This window comes from Diabrotica virgifera, chromosome 5 (assembly GCF_917563875.1).
Source record: "Diabrotica virgifera virgifera chromosome 5, PGI_DIABVI_V3a".
In the NCBI taxonomy this organism is placed as follows: Eukaryota; Metazoa; Arthropoda; class Insecta; order Coleoptera; family Chrysomelidae; genus Diabrotica; species Diabrotica virgifera.
This window is the reverse complement of record NC_065447.1, coordinates 175,522,048-175,541,263: the sequence shown is the minus strand read 5'-3', so window position 1 is coordinate 175,541,263 and position 19,216 is coordinate 175,522,048. Positions and strand designations below refer to the sequence as shown.

Sequence of the window (19,216 nt, the reverse complement as noted above, 5' to 3'; positions counted from 1 at the left end):
CACGATTTTCGGGCGCCATTTTGTTTATAAAAAAAGTAGCACACTATCTGCGGACTTTGCATACCTATATTATTAATATATACAATCATAAGATTCGATTTCAGCAATAAAATTGCTGGTAAATAACTTTTCTCAAAAATGGCCTATTCTCCGATAATCAGCCCAGACTAGTAGCTGATATAATTTTGAGCAAAAATTTTGATTTTGCTTTTTTATGCACTTTTTGTGTAGAATGAATCATTCTCCCTGAAACAACGCTTGAAGCGACCGACGATTATTAACGGTAGTGGTTTTTAAATAAAATTTTTAACGACTGGACTATTGACGAAAATCAAAATGCGTTTTCAACACAAAGAATGCATACGCATTTCGTATAAAATTTGTTGCACTTTGACGCAGATGAAGTCTATAAAGCTGATAAATAAACCTTGCGCGATTTTTGCCATTTTTTACGATTCTCATGAGATCAGTAAAATTTATTATTTTCATTGACTGGTCACTCTAGAATCTAGAATTTTCATTGTTAGTGCCTAATCTTCAAAACCTATAGCATGAAATTTCGATTTTGAGTTTCACTCTACAAGCCATATAAAACCTTTAAAACTGCTTCTTTTCGATTGCCCAAGTACGTTTTTCGATATCACACAACTTCAGTTACAAGTTATATCACAGTTTTCTTCGTGAAAGCATTTCCCGTAACCTGAAATCATTTGGAATGTGAAAGTTTAAATTCAACGTTTTGAAGGCACATTTCAAAGTCCTCATATTTATTTCAAAAACTCAAAATCGAAACTTCTTGATATATGCTTTGAAGATTAGGCTCTAATAATGGAAATTTCATAGCGACCGGTCAATGAAAGTGATACATTTCATTGATCTCATAAAAATCGTATCTTCTCTTCTTAAAGTGCCTATCCGTTCCGGATGTTGGCGATCATCATGGCTATCTTGACTTTGTTGACCGCAGCGCGGAACAGTTCAGTAATAGTCGTGTTATACCACTTTCGTAAATTTTGAAGCCAGGAAATGCGTCTTCTTCCCGGTCCTCTTTTACCAGTTGCCTTCCCTTGGAGAATAAGTTGGAGAAGGCCGTAACGTTCTTCATTTCTCATTACATGTCCTAGATATTCTAATTTTTTTGTTTTGATGGTTATGAGAATTTCACTCTTTCCCCATTCTACGCAGGACTTCCACATTAGTAATTCTGTCAACCCAGGATATACGTAAGATGTGCCTATAACACCACATTTCGAAAGCTTCGAGCTGATTCATAGATGCAACAGTTAGTGTCCACGCTTCCATTCCGTAGAGCAGAACTGTGAATATGTAGCATTTCAACAGACGGTATTTTGTTTTTAATGATATATGTCGACTGTTGAAAATGGGTCTCATTCTAACGTATGGTGCTTTCGCTTTTATTATTCGCTGTTTAATTTCTGTTGAGTGGTCCCATTGGCTATTTAAATTCGTACCCAGATATGTATATTGCTCAACTCTTTCGATATTCTGTTGGTTGATTGTAAGTTGAGCGTTTAGTATTGGTTTTTTGTCATAAATTTGGTCTTCTTTATATTAAGAGCTAGTCCGTATCTGTTGCCGACTTCTGTTATACGATTTGTTAAAATCTATAAATCATTCAGATTATCGGCAAAAACTAAGGTGTCATCTGCATATCTGATGTTATTCAACCATTCACCATTTATTAATACTCCTTTCGCACAACCGTCTAAAGCTTCCTTAAATACCCATTCACAGAGTAAATATTGAATAGTAGTGGAGATAAAATACAGCCCTGTCGTACTCCTCGTTATATTGCAATTTTATCAGTTAACTGGTATTCTATTTTGATTTTGGCCGTTTGCTTGTAGTAAATGTTTCTGATAATTCTTAGATCTTTGTTGTCAATTCCAATTTCTTGCATTAGAGTTATTAATTTGTCATGTTTTACTCTGTCAAATGCTTCCTGGTAATCTATAAAGCATACGTATATATCACAATTTACATCCCTGCATCTCTGAAATAGCACTTGCACAGCAAAAAGGGTCTCCCGTGTTCCCAGAGCATCACGAAATCCGAATTGTGTTCTTAGTTGTTCCTCGCACTTTGTATACAGTTGAGTCCGCGAATCTTTCCCCGTGCGTCATCATTATTTAAAGCATACGAAATAAGTCGATGATAAGTCGGAAATTAAAATTTACTAAACTACTGCGTTTAGTAAATTTCAATTTCCGACTTATTTCGTATGCTTTAAATGTTGACGCACGGGTAAAGATTCGCGGACTCATCTGTATATTCGTTTGTGAATGACCTTAAGAAATGTTTTAAGTAAATGGCTCATAATGCTTATAATTGTAAGCCTTATAAAAATCGTATAAAATGATAAAAATCGAGCAACGTTTATTTTTTTAACAGCTTTATAGAAACGTCCTTCATTTGCGGCAAAAATTGCATACGACAGCTGCACTGTATACCTTTAAAAGGCATTTTGATTTTTGTAAAAATACATAGTAGAAAAATTTTAGTAGCAAAAACACACAAATAATCTACAGTCATTTGAAATGTGGTGTTCCAGAAGGATACTTAGAATAGCGTGGACACATAAGAAAACGAACACGGAAGTATGTATTGCGAGCAATGGGCAAAAAATTCGGAATAATAAACACAATAAAAATAATAAAGTTACAATATCTGGGACACGTTATGAGAAGAAAGCGATATGAAATGCTAAGACTGATATTACATTGAAGATAAGAGACGGAATAAGTATTGGAGAAAGGAGAGTGTCATGGTTGAAGAATTTAAGGGACTGGTTTAAATGCAGTTATACAGGGTGTCCACAAACTCTCCTGACAAACGAAAAATGGAGATTTTTCAGATAATTTTAAGACATTTTAACCCAATTCACCTAGTCCGAAAATGCTTCCTAAGGGAGCTAGAGCTCCTTGAAGATGGCGTCTTGGAATTAGTTTTCTTAAACATCTCCAGAATGCTTCTATTTAGAAAAACGAAAAGTGGTACACTTATTTATTATTTATCTTCCAGAGGTAAATCATTTACATCAATTACGAATTTCTAGTAACGGTCATAGGCGCCCGTTCTGGGTAGGGCAACGGTTATTTTATCGTAGAACTTTTTTATCTTTAACTTCTAAGCATTTTTATACTGGATTATTAAATTGTAAGATCTGTAAGAATTGTAAGATTGTAATATCTAGTACTAAAAGCTACTCTTGTTTTAAGTCGGTAGAATGACCGTTTTCTAGAAAAATCGATTTGAAAATTTTTCTTTTATTGAATTTGAAATAAAAATTAAAAAAAAACTATTTAGAAAAACGAAAACTGATACGTTTATTTATCTTCCAGAGATAAATCGATTTGCTTAGTTGCGAAGTTCTAGTACCGGTCATTGCGTCCGTTTTGGGTATAACCCGGTGTATATAGACATTTCAAATAACAAAAATTGCCGGAGAGCCAAATTTTGGTGGAGAGTTAGGGTATACCATAACAAATAAAGTTTAAAAAGTCCCCATCGATCCCATGTGTGCGTCAAAAGTTATTCGGGGTCAAAGGTCAAAATTTGAGATTTTTTGGATTTTTTTCGAAAACGGTAAGTTTTATCAAAAAAAACCTTAAACCAAAGTTGTAGATCATAAAATTCTCTACAAAAATAGTCCTTGCTATTTTTTTCCTAAGAGTTGCCATTCCTGAGATATCGCGATTCAAAGAGTCACATTATACATGATATGCACACGTTTCCACACCACCTGTAAGGTAGTGTACTCGGCGCGTTTTTTTACCGTGGTTTTCCCTGTAGGCCTACTCCACTAACTGTTTTGACAATTTTAGGATAATTTAAGGAAACAATACCGGTCAAGTTCTAGATATTACCTTATTATTGATATTGATTATTTATATTGCTATTGATTATTAGGTTAACTATTGTTTTGATTTCTTTAGATATTTTAATCAGATTCATATTCTTGAAAGTCTACTTCAACAATCAAGTCTTCTTCGATTTCATCTTCTTCCTCTATCTCTTGCTGGATGTTCAAAAATTGTTCAAATGTGACTGAGTCATTGGTCTCTTCATTAAAATCGCAGGAGTCTTCCTCTGTTGTACTAAACTGGACATTTGAGCAAGACTGACCTTGGCAGTTGGTACACACTAGAGAACACAGCAACCCGACTTTTTTACATCCACATTTGACACTACAACCTTTTTTGCAATTGCAAAAAATAGTGTTAAGGAGTTTTTCTGGAGCAGGTGGGAGTAAGGTTTTAATCGGTTCCAGAGTATTATCTATTAATTTCCAACCCCAGTCTTCTGGATTCAGTTCATTGCCTAGCCATGTTTGAACTTGATAATATGCTCGATACAAATGTTGAAAAGCAGATGCTGATGTTGGAGGAAGACATGATAGTTGTACTTGTTTCTTGTTTCGCGTATTTTTTACAAAAGTTAAGTATCGGTATTTATCAAGACAAATAATTTTTTTTGGAGCTCCATAAACCGCAAGAAGAAAGCTGAAATGTTAACTGACAAATTAACAGCTGCGAATATTGAAGTGAAACAAGCTAAAAATGACGCAGATGTCCTTATAATTGAGACAGCAATTGAAAAATTTAAGGCAACAAACACAAAAATTGTAGTTGGTGAAGGTGTTGATTTGTTGTTACTGATTACTGCAAGGACTCCAGTAGATAAAGTTATTTATTTTCTGAAACCTGGAAGGGCTCAACAGCGAACAGAGATATATTCTTCGAATAGTTTATCGGCTTATCCCAAATGCCAAAAGTACATTTTATTTTTACATGCGATAACCGGCTGCGACACTACGTCCGCAATGTACAGAAGGGGCAAAACTTCAGTACTTAAATTATTCGAAAAAAAAAAGATTTGACTGACTGCTATAAAGTTTTTACAAAACTTGATTCTACACCGCAAACAATAATTACGGAAGGAATTCGCTTTCTTCTTGCGGTTTATGGAGCTCCAAGAAACATTATTTGTCTTGATAAATACCGATACTTAACTTTTGTAAAAAATACGCAAAACAAGAAACAAGTACAAATATCATGTTTTCCTCCAACATCAGCATCTGCTTTTCAACATTTGTATCGAGTATATTATCAAGTTCAAACATGGCTAAACAATGAACTGAATCCAGAAGACTGGGGTTGGAAATTAATATATAATACTCTGGAACCGATTAAAACCTTACTCCCACCTGCTCCAGAAAAACTCCTTAACACTATTTTTTGCAATTGCAAAAAAGGTTGTAGTGCCAAATGTGGATGTAAAAAAGTCGGGTTGCTGTGTTCTCCAGTGTGTACCAACTGCCAAGGTCAGTCTTGCTCAAATATCCAGTTTAGTACAACAGAGGAAGACTCCTGTGATTTTAATGAAGAGACCAATGACTCAGTCATATTTGAACAATTTTTGAACATCCAGCAAGAGGAAGAGGAAGAAGATGAAATCGAAGAAGACTTTTGAAGTAGACTTTCAAGAATATGAATCTGATTAAAATATCTAAAGAAATCAAAACAATAGTTAACCTAATAATCAATAGCAATATCAATAATCAATATCAATAATAAGGTAATATCTAGAACTTGACCGGTATTGTTTCCTTAAATTATCCTAAAATTGTCAAAACAGTTAGTGGAGTAGGCCTACAGGGGAAACCACGGTAAAAAAAAAACGCGCCGAGTACACTACCTCACAGGTGTGGTGTGGAAACGTGTGCATTATGCATATCATGTATAATGTGACTCTTTGAATCGCGATATCTCAGGAATGGCAACCCTTAGGAAAAAAATAGTAAGGACTATTTTTGTAGAGAATTTTAAGATCTACAACTTTGGTTTAAGGATTTTTTTTTATGAAACTTACCGTTTTCGAAAAAAATCCAAAAAATCTCAAATTTTGACCTTTGACCCCGAATAACTTTTGACGCACACATGGGATCGATGGGGACTTTTTAAACTTTATTTGTTATGGTATACCCTAGCTCTCCACCAAAATTTGGCTCTACGGCAATTTTTGTTATTTGCCAAGCATTTTGATGTCTAAGTTGACCGGATTAGTAGGTCAACGGTTATTTTATCGCATAACTTTTTTATCTTTAATTTTTAAGCATTTTTGACACTTGATGATTAAATTATGAGGTATTCTAGTATTAAAAGTTACTCTTACTTTAAGTCAGTAAAATACACCGTCTTTTGTTGAAAAAAATTTAATTTTTTTCAAATTCAATAAACAAAAAATTTTCAAATCGATTTTTCTAGAAAACGGTACATCCTACCGCCTTAAAGTAAGAGTACCTTACTTTAGTACTAGAATACCTCGCAATTTAATAATCCAGTGTCAACAATGCTTAGAAATTAAAGAGAATAAAGTTATGCGATAAAATACCAGTTGCCCTACCCAAAACGGGCGCCTATGACCGGTACTAGAAATTTGTAATTGATGGAATCGATTTTTCTCTGGAAGATAAATAAGCATACCAGTTTTTATTTTTTAAATAACAGTGTTCTAGAGATATTTAAGAACCTAATTCCAAGACGTCATCTTCAAAGAGCTCTAGCTCCCTCAGGAAGCATTTTCGGACTAGGTGAATTGGGTTAAATTGTCTTAAAATTATCTGAAAAATCTCCGGTCTTCGTTTGTAGGGAGAGTTTTTGGACATCCTGTAGAACTCTTCGGAGCAGCGGTAGATAGAGTAAAAATAGTGATGATGATATCCAACCTCCGATTGGGAGACGGCACTTGAAGAAGAAGAAGAAGAAAAATTTAGGACAAGTATATAGAAAAAATGTAGGACAAGGGTACAGTGGCACTGCTTTGCTTGATGTAATCCTCGCCAGAGAGAACTACATCATAAAGTCGTTGGGATATAAAATTCGGTTGGGCAGAGATAACCAGACATAGTATGAGCTTCCAATCGCATAGGCCGCGTTTCGTAAATTAAACTTTGTATTTAAATCAGACCTACCCATATGCCTCAATAGAAAAATCTTTGACCAGTGGAGCGGAAACACTAACACTCACAAAAGAGGTACTGAACCAGATTCGTGAACTGAGAGGGCTATGGGACGTCAAATGTTGGGTGTCTCTCTAAGAGACCGAATCCCAAATGAATAAATACAAATGTAAAACAACTTTTGAACACGTAAAAAAATGTAGAACAAAAACAGCAGCGGCTATAAAAAAAAATCTCCTCGCTAAAATGGAATTGGGCACGACACGTCACCAGATTACCAGGTAACTGACGGGCAAATCATACTGTCGAATGAACGCCAAGACCAGAAGCACTAGGGAGCAGAGAACGCCCACCAACCAGATGGATTGACGACTTGAAGCGTGATGGCAGGATCTGGTTGCAAGTCGCACAAGACAGACACAGATGGAAAGAGCTAAGGAATACCTACGTCCAGCAGTGGACACATACAGGTTGAAGATGATGAAGTGTATGTTTACTTCTACATTTTAATGCTCTGATTTTAGAGCTTCAGCTGATTGTTTGGTAAAGTTATAAATAAAATCCTACTCTATAAAGTATCAATAAATAATAGTGACTTACCAGAGGCACTTGTTGGACTGGAGGCAAATTCGAGGGACCAGGTATGGGTTCATGATTAACAGACGGTGACAATCTATTGCACAAGGGACTCGGTAAAACGAGCGAGGAACAAGTTGCTACCAAATTATTACTATTGTGTATGCCCATATCACTAGCACCGAAATCATTAGAAATTGGTTGGGAGTTACTCTCCCCTGAAGGAGACAATTTTTCTTCTTTCTCTACCTCTCTATCTTTTTCTCTATCTCTATTGTCCCTTTCTCGCTCCCGGTCGCGCTCTCTGTCTCTTTCTGAAGGAGATTTACATATTCGAAGATTTTGTACGGAGGATGGTGAGTTTTGTGAGTCCTCTAGCTCATCTGGTGTAATAGGTCGGGACTGGTTGTGGCTGAGCGAACGCTTGGTGGTGAGTTCTTTTGGTTCGGTTTGTTCTGGGAGTGGTTTGTATTCTCGAGTCATTTCTGCGAGACCTGGAAAATAGACATTATTTTACTAAAGGTTACAAAGTTGGATCATAGTTTTTGTATAAATTGTAAAAACAGTACCTAATGTAAAATTATAAAATCTTATAAGTAGATCTTTGTTAATTTATGGAAAGCATAATACGGTATGCGCCAAAACAAACGACACTGAAAAACTAAAGCTTTATTAAACATGAAAAATTAAATAACAACATTTCAAATAATGCGAATTTTAAGTTTTGCTTCTATACAAAATGTGTTCAAAGTGCTCGCCATTGCGTTCCAAGCAGTACTCATAACGCTTAACAAGATTGCTTAGCATGTTATTAAAAATAGGCTGCATTCTTCTGAAAAAGGTCAAAAATTTTTCACGGAGTTCATCAATAGTTGCCGGTGGGTTTTCTGTAAAAACGGCTTGTTTCAGCATACCTCATACGTAAGCATCAAGAGTTTTAGATTTGTATCAAATTTGATAAAAATTTAGCATCAAACTAGGTCCATTTGATCGTTCATTCCCGTATGAGCGGAAATAATACTCAATAATTAATATTTTCTCTTGCGTTGTAAGCACCATTTCGAATCTTTTTGACAGTTTGTTACAATAAACAATGTTTAAAAATACCATGACAACTATTGTCACTTGTTTCATATGACGCAATTATATTTCACAGGCTTTCACAGGAGAAATCAAACCAAAATTGGACAACTCATATCTGACCACAAAATTTCGGATTTCGCAGCTACCATGCTTCAGTAGAACAAGTGTATAGATTACGCTGAACAATAAGACACAGTCTCTATAATAGTCCAGGAACCAAAACTTTTCACCTCGCAATTTTTACAGAATGGATCAATTATTTGCTTCAAAATTTAAGAATAAGTAGTGGATACGCCATGGAGCAAAATCTATATGATGCCGACAGGCGCTTGTACCATGGGGGTGGTTGTCACCCCATCTCGGTGGTGAAATTTTTTTATTATATTTTGACCGCAAAAGTTAATTAAATCATTCATTCTAAGCAAAAAATGTTCTATACATTTTTTTGATAAAATTAATAGTTTTTGATTTATTCGCTATCGAATGTGTTAGTTCTAAAAAATCAATGATTTTCGATGGTATACTCATTTACGATTCACTCAATTTTTGCCGTAGAACAAATTTTATCAAACCAAGTTCTTGGGAATTAAATTACCTACAATTTCATATTGAAACATTTTTTCGTATCTGTCAATTTTCATTATTATTTCATATCATATATCATATCATTTTTTCGTAACTAATCATTCTAAGCCAGTCAAACTTCTATAATTTATTAATAATACATAAATAAAGAAATATAAATAAGGTCAATGACTAAAAACACCGCTAACTTACATTATTATGCTTCAAATTGGATTTCTCCTTTTTTTTTTCAATAAAATATATTGATTTTTAACCGTAACTTTTTTACTTTTTATCCTAGAAAGTTCGTTAAAAAAGAATTTTGTAGGTTTTTACAAGATCTGTAAGGCTATTAATATTAAATTCTTTTAAAATTCTCAGTCACAAAAAGAGGTGGCATTGAAAGGGTTTGTAAAGGTGGTTTTTGCATGATATTACAAGTTTAGTTGTCAATAGCTCACTCAATTTTTGCCGTAAAAAAATTTTGCAAACCAAGTTCTTGGGAATTAAATAGGCTACAATTTCATATTTAAATATTTTTTCGTATCTCTATTCTGAAGAAAAGGGCATTTTTTACCAAACTACAAAAACTGGTTATTCGCTTTTAACCCCATTTTTTTTAAACTAATCATTCTAAGCCAATGTAACTTCTAGAATCTAGTAAGAATAAATATATTTATAAATCAAGAAAACCAAATCAGATCCATGACAAATTTTAGTTAGGGTGGTGATTAGGGGGTTGTTTACGATCACTTTTTTGCTGAGAAAAATAGGGACTGACATTCTTTTCATTATAAGTCACTTAATTTTTTTAGCTAGAGATTTTTATTATTTCTAGAGATACATATAGTCCTGTCGCCAAGGGGGGTACAACGACCTCCTTAATTCAGATGGACTTACCCAAGTTTTTTTTATATATTTTGACCCGTAGAATACAAATTTTTTGGGTAACAGTAGTTGATCCGGATATCGATAAGATTGTTATAGACAAAGAACTTGAGGAATTACATAACAGCGATTTCTCGCAAAACAAAACATCTTTTTGTATTTTTTGGGTCATTTTAAGCAAAAAATATTCCTACAAGTTTTTTCGTAGAATGCATAGTTTTCGAGATAACCGCGGTTGAACTTTTAAAAAATCGAAAAATTGCAATTTTTGAACCCGAATAATTTTTAATTAAAAAACAAAGTAGCAATTCTGCTTACCGCATTTGAAAGTTTAAGTCAAATTATATCGGTTTTGATTATTTGCATTGCTAAAAATTAATTTTTTTATTGTTAAACAAAGCTATAAACACATAGTGTTTCCCGTGCCTAATACATGCGTTTTAACGCATGCTACGTAGAAATTGCCTCGCTTGCACTTGTAGCTACTCTACCTACTCGTTCGATTTTAAATGAGAAATCATTGAAAACATCACTCACGCACTAGGTGTTTATAGCTTTGTTTAACAATAAAATAATAAATTTTTAGCAATGAAAATAATCAAAACCGATATAATTTGACTTAAACTTTCAAATGCGGTAAGCAGAATTGCTACTTTATTTTTTAATCAAAAGTTATTCGGGTTCAAAAATTGCAATTTTTCGATTTTTTGAAAGTTCAACCGTGGTTATCTCGAAAACTATGCATCCTACGAAAAAACTTGTCAGAACATTTTTTGCCTAGAATGACCCAAAAAATACAAAAAGATGTTTTGTTTTGCGAGGAATCACTGTTATGTAATTCCTCAAGTTCTTTGTCTATAACAATCTTATCGACATCCGGATCAACTGTTACCCAAAAAATTCGTATCCTGCGGGTCAAAATATATATAAAAAAGTTGGGTGAGTCCATCTGAATTAAGGAGGCCGTTGTACCCCCCCTGGCTACAGGACTAATATTTTTAAATACATACTTTAAATTAGTTTCAACAAGTTGTCCTCGAAAAATGCATAGTTTTCCTGTCCTTTGACTTTGAAACTACAATATTTAGCATTTGACGAAGAAGAGCCAACATATAATAAAGTATAGTTCGATTACTATTGGTCTTAAAGAAAAGAAAGAAAACGGTTTTGTTTATTTTTCAAAAGATACATTTTTGTTAGGTATAGTTGTTTTGATAAAACGAAAACTTTTTGAGCTATTAGCAGAAACTGATTAAAAAAATTGATTTTTTCGATATAAAACTAACACTTTCGATAGCGAATAAATCGAAAACTATTAGTTTTATCAAAAAAAATGTATAGAACGTTTTTTGCTTATAATGAATGTTTTTACCAACTCTTGCGGTCAAAATATAATAAAAATTTCCACCTCCGAGATGGGGTGGCAACCACCCCCATAGTAAAAGCGCCTTTCGGCATGATATAGATTTTGATCCTTGGACTATCCACTACTTATTCTCAAATTTTCAAGCAAATCGATCCATTCTGTAAAAATTGCGAGGTTTTGTCCTATTTTAAGCTTCATTACTTGGACTATAATAAGCAATACTGTAGTGAACCCTTTTCAGATATCTCTCAGGATTTTTACAAGATTTTGCACATAAGTACTAAACAAGTTACATACAAACCTACCATACCCTTACTTCAAACTACTGATAAATTGAGAAATAAGATATCAAGATATCGAGTGAAGTATAGCGAAGCCTTTACAAAACTACCCCATCCTATCCGATGTACCTCAGGGTAAAGTATCTACATATGCATCCACTTAGGCAAAGTATTAACATGGGCCGAACATGTATGGACGAAAAAACTACAACTAGGACTTGTATACAGAGAACTTTACTACATGAAGGAAAACAGTCAAAGCCATAGTAGGTTTGCTATCAGGGCATTGTAAGCTGAATAGGCGGTTGCATCTGGTGGGATTATCAGATGATATATGCAGATTTTGTCACCTAGAATAAGAAACAGCTGAGCACAATTTACGTCACTGTAGCAGCCTAGCAAATGTGCAGTTCTTTGCATTGGGCGAAGAAAAGCCACCTACACATGGAAGGTTCAGTCTCGAAGTTATTAGACCTTTTAGAAAGGGCCAGGCTAGAGAATCTAATCTAGGGCTAAAGGACCACAAAATATCTAAAAAGGTGGCAGTGGAATAGGCCAAAAGCCACCTCGTTGAATCTATCTACAAGTGGTGGTCAACAAACACAAAAGTATTTCCAACAGTAATAAACTATATCCAAAAGCGTAGTTGTTTGCTATCAACAAATGCTGAAAAAATCGATATTATTCATCACAACTTACCCTCGATAGATTTTGAGCTTTAAAGTAATAGGCTATTGATTATGTTCAAAATAAGAGAGCTAAAAGGAACTACAACGATAATGGGATTTTATTATCTCACATTGTCAATGGACCTCTAAATTTGAAAAAATCGCGGAGTGCTACCATTTAAATGGGTTTTTGAAAAAGGGGCGAATTAGTCCCTAGGCTCAGGGTGAATTAGGGTGAGTTCTATGCACTTGTAGTTGTTTGCTATCAACAAATGCTGAAAAAATCGATATTATTCATCACAACTTACCCTCGATAGATTTTGAGCTTTAAAGTAATAGGCTATTGCTTATGTTCAAAATAAGAGAGCTAAAAGGAACTACAACGATAATGGGATTTTATTATCTCACATGGTCAATGGACCTCTAAATTTGAAAAAACCGCGGAGTGCTACCATTTAAATGGGTTTTTGAGAAAGGGGCGAGTTCTATGCACTAAATTTGAAAAAACCGCGGAGTGCTACCATTTAAATGGGTTTTTGAGAAAGGGGCGAATTAGTCCCTAGGCTCAGGGTGAATTAGGGTGAGTTCTATGCACTTTTGGCACAAACACGTCTACAGGAAAATTATTCCAGGTTAAATTTACTATCAAAATATTATATTTTAAAGTAAAAAATATTTTTTTTACAAAAATATATTCAAAAGAAAAGCAGGAAAAAAAAACACCAAAGAAAGCAATTTTGTTCTTTGTCCCATAACTTTTTTCGTCAGGGATATAGGTATAGATACTGCTTCAGCGAAAAATAACTTTAGTCCTTTCTCTTTAAAATAATCTTTAGTAAAAGTCACTAGGATTTATATTTTCCAAAAATGAATAACCATTTTCAATTTTGTTGCAAAACGAAAATACAGCCGCATCATATTCTAGTATTCTAGTCCAATCAGAGAGTGCAGCAAGCACCTCTACCGGTTTCGAAACTTATTAGTCTCTCATCAGCAGGCACATATGCTGCTCTCTCTGATCCAACCAAAACAAACCCCGGCGTGCAGTCACGGATTGCAACGAACGAAATGGCATAAATGCCCTAGCGGCAACTGCTAGCAAAAGACAAAGTTTTCAATCTAATGGCATATAAAACAACATAATGTTACTCTACATCCCACCAGACTGAAAACAATGGGAACGTTCTCTGGTTACAAATTTTATGGTTAGGATTTTTCAAATTTAGCCGCTCACAGTATTTTTGGGCCATTTTCCCCATTATTTTGCAAACATTTCATTTCACAGCACAACTTTTTTCTGCGCGTTTCTAGATATATGTGATGGTAAGTTTAGTAGAAATAAAAGTCCATTACCTTTAAAATAGTATATTGTATATGGTTGTGTGACTATTTTTAAGCAAGTTATGATTTTTCACGATTTTATACTTTTAATGATTTTTGATATTTTTTATGATATTATTGTTTAAATTTCTTATGACTTTTTTTCTTGTACATTTAGGTATATACATTGTGCAATAAAAAAAACTTATTTTCTTTAAAATAAAAATGTATACCATTTTTATTCAGTTGCAATGCGAAGGCAAAACAATCTTACTTTTCAATTAGAATACGGAGTGCAATCCAGCTCTCTGAATCGCGATTTTCGATTCTTATTGGAACCTCATCGGAGAGAGCGCAGGCTTGTTCTCCATATTGCTGGATTGCACTCCGTATTCTAATTGAAAAGTAAGATTGTTTTGCCTTCGCATTGCAACTGAATAAAAATGGTATACATTTTTATTTTATAGTCGTATTACTCCGTAGAGTAACTAGGTGCATTTTCCGTTGGAACTTTACCAAGCTGCAGACGGGGGATGTGAATTGCATAGTGTAGAATTCCTTCCCTTTGTCTTCACTGCAGCATCCATTTGGCTTGCAAATTGTAGAAGCCTTGGAGGTGTCACCAGGGAAGTGTACCAATAAGTTTTTCAATTTAAAAATCTTTTAGTAATATTTTTAATATTGTCAATATTATTAATGTTACTATTAGGATTGAAAAACTTCATCTTAAAACTTCATCTTTTTTATTTTCTTTACTTTAAAATTGTGTATTGCAAAAAATTCTAGGATTATTTTTAAACAAGATATCCAAGGGTATCTGTAATTTGAGAAAAATTTTAAATTCTTAATTTTTTCAATTAGATGAATATAACTACATATTATAACATAATTTTCAATTCCAAATAACTTTTCTTAATAACACTTTTCGATATTGTGAAATATAAAAGTACTTTACCTTGAGTGAAATTCATATTTTTTAACATACCTCGTACACTATTGATAAAATTTCATATTTGATGATTGCATCTTAGGTCTTAGATTATGCAGAGCATTTTATAAAGAATATTTTGTTTTCAAAAAGTTAATAATAAAAAATTTTCCATATGGTTCCAACTTAGTGGGACCTGTAGCATGTGTATATGTCACATTTTGAAAAAGCATATCTTGTTTAAAAATAGTCCTAGAATTTTTTACATTACACCATTTTAAAGTAAAGAAAATAGGCTTTCTTTTTTATTGCACAATGTATATAACTAAATATACAATAAAAAAAGTTACAATGAGAAATTTAATAATAACCGACAAAATTTTCAAAAACAATATCTTGCTTAAAAATAGTAACACATCTTTCTACAATAGACCATTTTAAAGGTAATTGACTTTTCTTCCTAACAAATGTACCATTGCATATACCTAAAACTTAGAAAAAAGTTACAGAACAATGTTTTCGAAGTAACAAGGACAATGGGCCAAAATCGCTGTGAGCAACGAACTTTGAAAAATCATATTTTGTAAACTATAAATTATAGAGAATTCTAGAAAACACCATCTTAAAGAGGATATCTCTATACCTATACCTATATCACAATGGGAAAAGTTATGGGACAAATAACAAAATTGCTATATTTCGTGTTGTTTTCTTGCTTTTCTTTTGAATATATTTTTGCAAAAAAATATTTTTGACTTTAAAATGTGATATTTCGATAGTAAATTTAACCTGAAACAATTTTCCTGTAGACGTGTTTGTCCCAAAAGTGCATGGACTAATTCGCACTGTGCCTAGGGACTAATTCACTCCTTTCTCAAAAACGCACACCTTTAAATGGTAGCACTCCGCGGTTTTTTCATATATAAAGGTCCATTGATTATATTAAACAATAACGTTAACGTTGTAGTTCCTTTTTAAAATACATAATCAATAGCCTATAATTATTTGTGGGAAAACACATACCATACATAATATTTTTGAATATTACGTGTTTTCCTACATGATTTGGTATTCGCTTTACGATCGAATTGCAGGCAGTATTCGGCCCAATTGACAAAATTTTAGGCAGTAGCCGCATATGGAACAGTAGCTGAATATTCGTGGCAACATTACTTGCAAAAAGTAGAAGAGTGCAAAAAATAATTTAACAATATTAAAATATACTATGTGTTCATCCTCACCCTGATGCCATATAATCAAAAGCAAAGATACTGAAGCAATATGATCCCTTGGACCTACAAGGATCCGTGTTTGTAAAGACAAACAATTTTAGTTATTTGAAACTAAAAATGTAAAAGTTCTTAAAGATTTATTATAGAAAAACCCACTGTTCTCTGTAATGAACGCAATTGTTTCATTATTACTGATAAAGGGTGATTCATTTAGAGGTACTTTTTTGAAAAAGAAAAACAATGAAAAAGAAATGAATTTTATTCAAAAAGTTTGATTATCATGCAAAAGAACAATTTTTTACAATTATGTACTTTTTAAAGATAAATTCTTTCAATTGTTAACCGAACGCGTTCGAGCATTTCGATTACTATTTGACCAATGACTCCAGTAATATTGGCCTCAACTCCAATGCCTCAATCGTAGCCGGTTACTCATGTAGACTTTGGACATTAGGTAGACCCAAAGGAAAAAGTCTAGAGGTGTGATGTCACAGCATATCGGCGGCAAATTCACTGGTCCGAAACGTGAAATAAATTGCTCACCGAATCGTTCTCGCAGTAAAGCCATGCTTTCAGGGGCTGTATAGCAAGTGGCACAATCTTGTTGGAATCAAATAAATGTCGTCGAGGCCACGAGCTTCAATTTTCAAATAGTCCGTTATCATGGGGCGATAACGATCTCCATTCACAGTAAAATTCTGGCCGGCCTTTTTCTGGACGTAATGGCAACTCTTGGACCTCTTTGTGTTGCTCATCCCCCAAGGCCCAAATACGCATATTTTGTTTATTCACGTCCCCATTAAGCCAAAAATGGGCCTCATCGGAAGACTTTTTTTTTCGAAAACAGTGAAACTTCTGCAAGCTTATCAAGAGTGACGACTTGATAGGTCGATCGGCTTCAGATCTTGCACTAATTGAATTTTGTATGGTTTTAAACCAAGAGCCTTAGGTAAAATATCCCAAGTTGATGCATACGACAAGCCAAACTGTGGGGAACGGCGACGAATCGATTCTTCATTATTTTCGCGTACACCATCCGCTATATTTTTTTAGTACGTGCTGAATGTGGTCTATTTGGTCGCGTGTTATCCATTAATGAAAACTGCATTTCAAACTTACTGATGATATAGCGAATTAAGCGTTCGGTAGGCCAATTACTGAATAATTAATTTCTAGACGCTGTGCTGGGCTGTCTTTCCAGGACGAAATGCCAAACAATAAAAAATACTGAGTCAAAAGGCAAGGTCAGGTGATCCGATTCATGCACGATCTCCCATCCAATCCCAACCAAAAAAAGTACCTGTAAATGAATCACCTTTTATTGGCTCCGTGCATGATTTACGCGACACCTAGCGTAGCGGCCTGAAATTTTTGGCGAACACAATTTGACGTTAAACATATGATACACATGTGATATATTTGACGTTAATGTAATATTTACCATTTTTGATATTTATTATACAAACAATAGGTTCAAGTGTCAAATAAACGTCAAATTAAAAAACGGATATTTGAAAGTTCTCTGAAAAATATCAATTTTAAGGGTTTTTCTTTACTTTTTCGTTATAGTTCAGTTGTTGGTGTTAACATTAATTAAGTGTGCATTGAAAGCAATTAGGCAGTGTGAATTATTATTAGCAGATTTTAACATTAGCTGGGACTATTGAACTATTACTTTTGTGGTGTGTATATAACACAAAATGGAAATAGATGACGATAGGAATATACCACCGGATCGGGGAAGGAAAGAAAGTCAGTATGAAAATATAAAAATAAATAATAAAAATCAAAACGGCAATAATAAGGTAAGCGAAATATCTATTGAAAAAAATTATTATTCAATCATTATTCACCAAAGTTGTCATATTTCGCCGCTACGGGCGCTGGCATAGTTTCGTGTATCCCCTCCGTTCCATTCGTTTTTTCCATTGGTCAAAGCAATGCTGGAAGTCTTCTTTTGTTAGAGCTTTTAGGAGCTCCGCCGTTTTTCGCTTCACCTCTTCCATCGACTCGAACCGGATTTCTTTTAAGACAGACTTGATCTTCGGAAACAGGAAAAAGTCGTAGGGTGCTACATCAGGCGAGTACGGCGGATGTTCGAGCACTGGAATGCCTCTAGCGGCTAAATAACACTTCACAAACAGCGCGTTATGGGCAGGTGCGTTGTCCTGGTGCAAGATTCACGACTTGTTTTTCCAAAACTCCGGCCGTTTCTTACGAACTCGCTCTTGCAGCGTTGCCAAAACTTTCAAATAGTAAGTTTGGTTTACAGTTTGGCCCTCTGGAACCCATTCAGTCATCACGATGCCGTTAATGTCGAAAAAACGATTAACATGGCTTTAAATTTTGATTTCGACATCCTTGCTTTTTTCATTCTTAAGGGTGCAGGAGTTTTCCAGTGCATGGATTGTCGCTTAGTTTCGACATCGTATTTGAATATCCAGGTTTCATCGCAAGTGACGATATTTTCCATTAATTCAGGCTCTTCATGTAACCTCTCAAGAAAATCTGAGCAGATTTGACGGACAGTTGACGGACGAGCTTTTGACCAGGGGTCAAATTTTTTGGGACCAACTTCGAACAGACTTTCTTTATGTTCAATTCGTCATGTAAAATTTTTCTGACAGTTTCTTTATCGGCATTTACAGTTTCAGCAATCATCCGAATGCTCATACGACGATCTCCGCGCACAATTTCATTTACTTTGGTCACTGTCTGCGGAGTTGAAACAGAGACTGGTCGACCTGGACGTTGGTCATCTTCGGCGCTCTCTCGGCCTTCAGAAAACCGTTTATACCATTCGAAAACTCACCGAATTCTCACCATAGGCCTCTTTCAACAAATTATAGCACTCAGTCGGAGTTTTTTTTAATTTAACGAGAAATTTCACATTAATCCGTTGCTCATGTTTTTCGTCATACATTGTTATCGGCACGAGAAAAAAACACGTTCTTTTCTAACCTCTACAGAAAAAATACTACTACAACGACAAAAACGTGTTTTCGTACTGGAAGTGGAAGAGTAGACACTGACAGCTGCTATCCAATGCTGCATTCGTTTCCCAGTCTTCCCCTCTAGGACGCTTTCAGCGACAAAAACGTGTTTTCGTACTGGAAGTGGAAGAGTAGACACCGACAGCTGTTATCCAATGCTGCATTCGTTTCCCAGTCTTCCCCTCTAGGACGCCTTCTGCGCGCGCAGTCTCGTTATTTAATAGCCAGACCTCGTACAAACGAAAACTATTCCAACAATCCGATAACACCTGGTACACAAATCGAGTGATTTATTTTTAGCGGAACGTTTTTCACTTGAAACTCTCTCTAACGGT

General features: G+C 34.5%; 1 protein-coding gene across 1 annotated transcript in view; it reads right to left on the bottom strand.

Moving 5' to 3' along the window:
- LOC114337473 (zinc finger protein 358-like) overlaps positions 1-19,216 on the bottom strand; it is a 307,896-nt gene that overhangs the window by 124,707 nt on the left and 163,973 nt on the right. Inside the window, exon 4 of the mRNA XM_050651680.1 lies at positions 7,583-8,052. Coding sequence (XP_050507637.1) covers positions 7,583-8,052 — 470 coding nt within the window. The remainder of the gene's footprint in view (positions 1-7,582; positions 8,053-19,216) is intronic.